This window comes from Brienomyrus brachyistius, chromosome 6 (assembly GCF_023856365.1).
Source record: "Brienomyrus brachyistius isolate T26 chromosome 6, BBRACH_0.4, whole genome shotgun sequence".
NCBI lineage: Eukaryota > Metazoa > Chordata > Actinopteri > Osteoglossiformes > Mormyridae > Brienomyrus > Brienomyrus brachyistius.
Genome location: NC_064538.1, coordinates 20,386,047 through 20,394,350, shown reverse-complemented (window position 1 = coordinate 20,394,350; position 8,304 = coordinate 20,386,047). Strand labels below are relative to the sequence as shown.

At 48.0% G+C, this 8,304-nt stretch overlaps 1 protein-coding gene across 1 annotated transcript; it reads left to right on the top strand.

Annotated features, from left to right (window-relative positions):
• The first annotated feature begins 335 nt into the window (after positions 1-335).
• Positions 336-8,035, top strand: scrt2 (scratch family zinc finger 2). Its single transcript, XM_049018410.1, has 2 exons — positions 336-963; positions 6,906-8,035. Exons 1-2 carry the CDS (start codon positions 801-803, stop codon positions 7,718-7,720), a joined length of 978 nt encoding a protein of 325 aa, XP_048874367.1. The 5' UTR covers positions 336-800; the 3' UTR covers positions 7,721-8,035.
• The last annotated feature ends 269 nt before the right edge of the window (positions 8,036-8,304 follow it).

Here is an 8,304-nt window from a genome sequence, read left to right as displayed (position 1 = left end):
AAGTCAGGTTTGAGTTGGGTTGGGGGGGGGGGGGGGGGGCGGCTTGCCAAACCACAGACAGAGAGACTGAGAGATGCTTCTGCTGAAAAGTGTCGCCGCGGTTACAAGGCAACATAAACTGTGCTACTTCATCGGAAAACAATAGGGGACAGGATACTGAATGGGGTTCCATCCACTTGCATCCATTGTCTGCCTGCCTGCCTTTTCTTTCGCTCAGTGCAATGGAGAAAGAGGTGGGATGAAAGGGGGAGGGGCCCTGGGGGGAGTGGGGGGGGGGTCTGGTCGTATTCTCTCTCCTATGTCTGTTTGGATGCACAGACGGCTCAGTAGTAATTTGATGTGTCTCCCTGAAGACATTTGATGGATTAAAGCTAAGCGGCTCCCTTTCGAAGCACCACCTGATCTCAGTGCCCATAGCCCATATAAAGGGGAGTGTGATTGCTGATCTCAGCTAGTCTGATGGTCTCTCTCTCCCCCTCTCTCTCTCTCTCCCTCTGTCTCTCTCTTTCTCTCCTCCTTCCCATCCCTCTCGCCTACCGCGCCACAGGAGCTATCCAGTGCTGAACAAGATCCGTTCAAAGACAGGGAGCCGAGCCACGTAACGCTGCTGGTCATTTTTTTTATTTTTTTGTGGTTGCCTTTTTTATTCCTGTTTTTTTTTGGGGAGGAGGCTGTGTTTTTTTTCTTCCTAAAGTTGCAAACGGATTACCGCCGCACTGTCTCACTTCGTCGATCCGGGTTCTGCTCCTCTCCGTCTTTCATGTGCGTTTCCTGGGCTCGCCTCTCCAACCCGCTGAAACATGCCCCGCTCGTTTTTGGTGAAGAAGATCAAGCTCGACGATTTCTCGTCGTCGGCCGTGGCTGCCTCCAACCCCTACCACCATCATCTGGATGACTCGTACACTTTCGCACGCTCCATCACGGACTCTGTGACGAGCCTGGGCGTCCGGCTCAGTGAGAATGGTGAGTGGGCAGGTCTCATCTCGCATCCGTCCGGTTTTCCAGGACTGTACCTCTGCCATGAGGCTTCTTGTCAGATCAGAACTGGTCAGTGTGCAAAAAGAAAACTAAAAATCATGAAAAGGACACAAACCTTTTGTTTCATATATAAATATAAAAATATGTTATCTAAATCGAGAAATAGATAGATAGATAGATAGATAGATAGATAGATAGATAGATAGATAGATAGATAGATAGATAGATGTTCGGCTGGCCATGTCATATGTTTCATGTATGAGTATTATTAAAGAATGACCTTCTGGTTATGGCTAGAATAAAACAGATGTTACATAAAGCCGGGTGTCGCTGCATTGGTATCCTAAATAATCCCCTCTGCACCCCCCCCCCCCCCCAAAGGAAATCGGCTCGCAGACTTTTGTTTTTTGTGTCCGATGATGCGCAAACAATCCAGGTCACAGCACAGCAATGAGCTTGAGCATGTGGCTGGGCTGCGGCTCTCCGCTGCGGACGTGCCCGCCGCCCGCATGCTATCCGCGCTCCGAGCCGCCCCGTTCCGCCTGTTCCGCTTGCTTTTTTATTTTTTTCTGTGCCTTTGTGTGAGCTCGCATTCCTGAAGACAGAGGGCCGTCGATGCGCGATGCGTTTGTCCTTAGCTCATACTGCCCTTGAGTTTTCATCACAGTCCAACCTATCCCCTCACCACCCTCCCCCCAGCAAACCACCATCTCAGCCACCACCACCCCCCCCCCACCACCCTGACCATCGACCATATCTTCTCATCCTTCCGGGTGTTCGAAATACACTTGGGGTAGAATTTCAGTCATTGAAGCCCACAACACGGGAAATGTTGATGTACAGTGTGACAGGGGTGGGGGGGACAGCAGAAGGAGATGGGGAGGAGAGAGCGGCCGCGGTAGCATCGGCGCCAGTCACATGACCCCCCCACTCCCCCCCCAACCTCCCAGCTTTTACAGTAAGCACAAGGAAACGTCACATAGCTGCACACTGGTCCAGAGGAGAAAAAAAAAACCTTCACAGCCTCCTCTCATGCAAAAAAGGAAAAACACAAAGGATGTTAAGACCATCACAGCCTGGGCAAGTCTGAACACGTCAGCAGGCCTATAAAGGGGACAAAGCCATCGTGCCTGAAACACAGAAGCTAACATTTCGGGTTAGACCCCCAAAACCCGGGTCCTGAGCTCTGCTCTGTGCCTGTTTGGTCCCGAGGCTAAGCATGCCAGATGTCCTTCTCCCTTTGTCATGCATGTGTGTGCGTTACACAGGGAGCGTCGTAGCCCACGGCTGAATGCGAGACCCTCCACCTGTTATACAATCACATTAGCCACAAATCCTCCGCAGGTCCGTTTTTTTATCGATATGCTTTTACATCTGTGAAATGCAGCTATAGGGGAATGAGGGTGTGTGATTGGGTCATCACTGGACCAAAGTATCAGTATTTATATTGCCTACAAATTGTTTAAATTATTTGGAAGTATTTATTGTGTTATATATATATTTTTATTGAATGTTAGCCCCAAGTAGCCTGATTAGTTGGAGATATTTTGGTAAGAAAAAGTCTTTGCGGACCGATGGTTATGACTCTTAACGCCTCTGTAAAAGAAGACAAAGGAACAGCCTGGATAACGTGTCTGCGACGACCGGAGCTGGGACGGAAAGTTTCCTCCTGCTGGGGTCTCGCTTTTCAGGGCTCCCCTTTAGCCGCCATTGTTCCCTCTTTCCTAACAAAAACAAAACCTGGAATCGCAGAATGTTACATCCCCCGCGTCACGCTCCGAAACACCATCCATAGGCAGCCATCCGGAAGCACGGATCTGTCTTTCAGGGAAACGAAAACAACGTGGGGGACAAACTTATTTGTAAACAAACCGTGGCTGATAAAATCAGTCGCCCTGTTGATGATATTGATGCCCCCCCCCCCCCCTTAAATTCCCCCTATCACCCTGACAAGAAGGAAATCCACTGCCTCAGCATTACTGGCATGTGTAAACATCTCCCCCTCTCTCTCTCTCCGGCACCACTCGATTGTCCGCATGCCCCCACCGGATAACGAGGGGGGACTGGCCGTGGACTGCTTCCAAGACAAGGGCGTTTAGATCCTCTAACATTGATGGGCTGGGTTTAAAAAAGCACTGAGGTGACCGAGCCGCGACTCTGGGGAGTAGGGAGAGAGGGACGAGGTGGAGAGTAACAATAGAGTCTTTGTCTGACCTTGCTGATCGGTGAATGACACTTGTTACATCAACATAGGCCTTCGAACGTCTGAGCCTAGATCTCATTCAGCAGGGAGATTTTACACCATTACGCAGAAAAATATTTAACTGGAAAAAGATTGTATTATTGCTTTTAATGTAATAACAATAATCTCAAATATATATCCTTCATCTCTGGTAGTATGTGTTACTCTGGGTTGAAAATACTCACCTATTTGTATTACGAATAGTTGTTTTTAGTAGAAAATCTTATTTCAATGCACGGCGCAAGTTTTCCAGGATAACACTTTTCTCCTATGGTTTTGCTCCGTCCCGTAAAACAGCTATGAAGGCAAATACAAGAACAGCAGATATCCAGAGGTCATTGTCTGCATCCTTGCAATCTGAGTGATATATTTTTAGGGGTAGTTATTAACAAAAATGCGCGGTTTTTAGCGAGCGCATCTATTTGCATCCTGTTCGCCTGTCACTGAGCCAGTCTCGGCGGGGGGGGCAGAGCTTCACGTAGTCTCGCAGATGTCATAGACAGAACTCCGCCGCAGGCAGACTGTCAACAGGCGACACGGCCCCACGGATCCCTCGCCGTGGTGATCTCGCGGTTAACGTTACCACCTTTAGTGCTTTATTACTGAGCTGAGCTGGTCTGTAAGCCGCGGAGTGCAGGGTGGGGTACATTACGAATACTTTAATTGCTCGTCTAATGACCTAGTTCTTAAAGCCACTTCAGCAGGGTTGCCTTGGCAGGCGGATCACGCTTAAACCCCTCCCAATCCCACCCCCCTCCTCCCCAAAGAACAATCCTGGATCTTTAAGGCTTAGCTTTTTCACTTTCCCTTCCGATGTCGCTATTTTGCCCCCCCACCCAGTGTCATCATGCGGCACCCACGTAAATGCGATCCTTCCTGTCTCGCCCTGACATCCCACCCCCTATGCCCCCCCCCCCCCCCAAAAAAAAAAAACAGCTTTCCCCCTGGTCCATGAAAACAGTAGCACTATTTCACGGCCCATGGCCTATTGATCGGTGCAAAACTTTGAATTTCATTAAAAAGCCGTCGATACTTAATTACCGCCACTTGCCGCGTGCGGCGCCCCCGAAGGGGCTCTGTTTCTGCTGTCAACCGTCCGCGGCTCTGCCGGAATGTTCCGCGAAGCGAAACTGCGGCCAGATTTATTTCTCACCAGATTCAGCAAAGGCCTCTCAAGCCGATGCAAGATACGACGCAACCAAGAATCAAATGGGGGTTGGATTCCCGAAGTGTCCGCTGCAATGTTGCTCTTTCGAAGCTGCACTTTCACTTTTCCTTGCTGCCGCATCGTGGCTTTAATCCTTTAAAGAATTAACAAACAAATTAAATCCGGCAAGGATTGTATTTACCATGAGCGTGGAGCACTCAATGCGCAATCAAGTAGCAAAAAATGTATAAACAAACCATTAACTCTTTAATTTTAAAGAGTAAATAAGACTCCTTCCTGTTCCAGTCCTTAGTAAGAGTTAGGTTTCAGTAAAAAGTTTATTGATTTATATTAATTATACAGACAGAAGCACACTGAAACAATCCAGTATCACCTCAGAATTTTGGCCAATGATATTTCTGCTTCCATCGTGAGAGCAGATTCCATTTTTCAGTCAATGAATTTAGAGATGCAAAATTTCAATTAAAATAAGTCAGCAGTCAGCAGGGCCTGTTTCAAAAAGCTCAACTGCCCCTTGCAGCAGGGAATCTTCAAGTTGTACAATCCTTGCTTTCATATTTTTCTACGATGACAAAGCGTGGATAACGTGTAACGCTCAAACACGGGAATAAATTTCATCCAGACCAGTGTGAATCTATCATGTCGGTGATTTCCTCAGGGCCGCTTAATATTTTTTTCAGATGAGAGCACTTGGTGTTTTTGGCAGACTCTGACACTCTCCGTAATTTTATCCTCAAGTTAGCTGACGACTCTTTACGTCGTTCTTGCACCCTGGTTAGAAGGTGGGAAAAATCAGACAATAAAATTTAAAAAATGCAATTCATGGACGCTAGCGAATTTACTCACAAGAGACTGCCTCTGCGTTGCACACAGCACCCGCATGCCTGCATATTTCCCGCATTTTGTTCTGCAGTTCATAAAAGTCACCATTATTAATCACCATATCAACACAGGAGATTTCAGACATGACTGAGACTTCAGGTGATATAATTCTTTATCAAGTACTTGGTGTTTGCAGTGAGCAGTGAACAAGAAAAAAAAAGATACCGTTTTAAATGCTATATATTGTATGTTCCTCTGTATACTAGTGGCATAACAACAGAGATATATACATACATTTTTCCAGCAAGGCTATTCTTAATATAGGTTAGTCTTAGACAAGAACATCTAACTATCACTAGCCATAGCAACAGGTCAGATATGTCAGAGTTTCATACTAAGTAGATTATTTTTTTTTAGTATTACACAACATGACTGACAGTTATTGGCCATAAATAGCGACGGCATACATCTGCTGATGTGTGGAAACCCGGACAATTGTGGCTTGCGGCATCTCAACACCCTGTGACATTCAGGAGATGCCGAGAAGAGAGTCCCGATTCAGGGTACAAGGAACGAGTTTGGAGTTTTAGATGTCAGGACACCGACGTGATCGGCGTGAAACGCGTATCTTGACACATAATGGTGCTGGAATCCTGGACGCCAAACCAAAGGGAAATGTCGCAATTTCCAATGAACAGACTTTCTCAATGTTGTCGACACAGCAGTTATTACCAGTGTTATATATCTGTTGGGCTTTGTGCACTAATAAGTCTCACGCAAATCTTATGTCTGCTATTTAGTGAGCCTCAAGCCCTGCCCTCCTCCCCCCACCCCCACCATTAATTGCTCCACGAGATTCTAAGAAGGCCTCTGACCGCGACGTTTTGGAATCTTCTGGAAATCTGACGCGTCTTCATCCGGGAGCCACGATGTAAAAAGGCTTCGACCGGCTCCCTTAAGTGCTGTGTAATCATTATCACTGCTCATGGGGGGCTTCAATCGAGCCGCCCTGCCCAGAAACCCCTCCTAGGGGTCCCTGATCTGCTTTCTGCATCGATGGTTTTCTTTTTACAATGTCTGAAGAGAAGAGAGATGTATCAAAACGAGTTTAATGGAGTCTGAGGATCTGATGTCTGTGTCGTTTAACATGTAAGATGCCCGAATGGCCTCACGTGTATTGACAGGGCAGACGATCCTCTGCTGTGTGGGCGTAAGAGGTTCCAGCCACTGCTCGCATATTTTTCTGTGAAAATCTAATCAGGGGCTGTCGGACAAATCAATCCAAAGTATGGGGGGGGGGGGGGGGGGTGATGGATCTCTCTTAATTAAGACAGCACCCTTCTTCAACCATTTTCGTCCCACGCATCTCCCGTGCGACTCGACCAGACGATGTGAATGACCCCACACCGTTTTCTCGCATTTTTAAAATGCAGGCGCTAATCAAACTGAGAAGGCAGACACCTGTCGCAGAGCACTGAGGTGTGCGTGAATATGACAGACTGATACAAATAGGAGGATTATGGGTAATCCTCAAAACAGCTTCGGAGAAGCGTGCCACCTTACCGACCCAGTCCAGGCCCGAGTTATAAATGAATCCCGGCTTTGATTATAAGACAAAAATGCATCGCTTTGCGGTGCATTCGGAACAACTCCCCATTGGCTCACTCCCACTCTCTTTATTCCCCCACATTCCAGGCTACATCCAGGACTACATCACGCCTACTGTGTACCAGAGCGAGAAGAAGATGGAGCTCAAGCTGGCCTCGGCTGTCTCAGAGCCCATCTACACTCAGGTGAGCAGCGGTGGTGGGGGGGAGGAGTACTGCGACCACGACATGGAACATCCAGACAGCCCACAGTCAGGCATGACAGGCAGCGGCTTCCTGAGCCGGGAGGCCGAGGCCTTAACCGAGGGCTATACCATGGACGCCTTCTTCATCTCAGACGGACGCTCGCGGAGGAAGGGAGACGGCGAGGCCCGCGGGGGAGGTGGGAGAAGCCTAGGGGGCGCCAGTGAGGCCCAGGATACAGGTGCGAGCAGCGGGACGCCACGGCACACATGCAACGAGTGCGGCAAGACGTATGCCACCTCATCCAACCTGAGCCGGCACAAGCAGACCCACCGCAGCCTCGACAGCAAGATGGCACGCAAGTGCCCCACCTGTAGCAAGGTGTACGTGTCCATGCCAGCGCTGGCCATGCACATCCTCACCCACGACCTGAAGCACAAGTGCGGCGTGTGCAGCAAGGCCTTCAGTCGACCCTGGCTGCTGCAGGGCCACATGCGATCCCACACGGGCGAAAAGCCATTCGCCTGCGCCCACTGCGGCAAGGCCTTCGCCGACCGCTCCAACCTCCGCGCTCACATGCAGACGCACTCTGCTTTCAAGCATTACCGCTGCAAGCGCTGCAATAAGACCTTCGCGCTCAAGTCCTACCTGAACAAGCACTACGAGTCAGCCTGCTTCAAGGGCTCGGCGGACGAAGACGACTCCGGCTCCGAGAACTAGCCGGGGAACGAGCGAAATCCCTGTCTCTCCTCTCTGTCCTCTCCTTCTCTCTCTATCCTCCATGCCTTTTATTCTTCCCCTCTCTACTTTTTTAGAAAGCAATATTTTCACTGAGATTAAGTTGACGAAAAAAAAAAAAAACAGTAATAAGAATATGAACAAAGATGACAAAAGATGCTGGATTTTTTTGGAACAACCGCTACACACCCACACACACCTACACGCGCGCACAGAACGCGCGCGCGCACGCGCACACACACACACGTGCACACATGCAAACACACACGCAAACACGTAATTATTTATGAGGCCTCGCATGTGAATTTTTATCAATTACTATAATATTAATAATAATACTAATAATATTTAGATTCCTGATATTTTATAGCAAATAATGTTGAGAAAATGAAAAAAAAAATATACGTAAAGGACAGCCAGTGTTTTTTTTTTCTTTTCTAGAACAAAAAATTGACCTCTTGTATTTTTATGCTGCTTTTTTTTTGCTAAGAATTGAATTCTTTTGCAACAGCCAACAAAAAAAATCTTTTTTAGAAAATGTGAATATCGGACTGACAGTATTTGCA

Bases quoted from the DNA above. Each gene is read 5' to 3' on its own strand.
- scrt2 (XM_049018410.1), top strand. From the start codon at position 801: ATGCCCCGCTCGTTTTTGGTGAAGAAGATCAAGCTCGACGATTTCTCG. The intron at 964-6,905 runs GTGAGTGGGCAG...CCCACATTCCAG, and splicing joins CGTCCGGCTCAGTGAGAATG to GCTACATCCAGGACTACATC.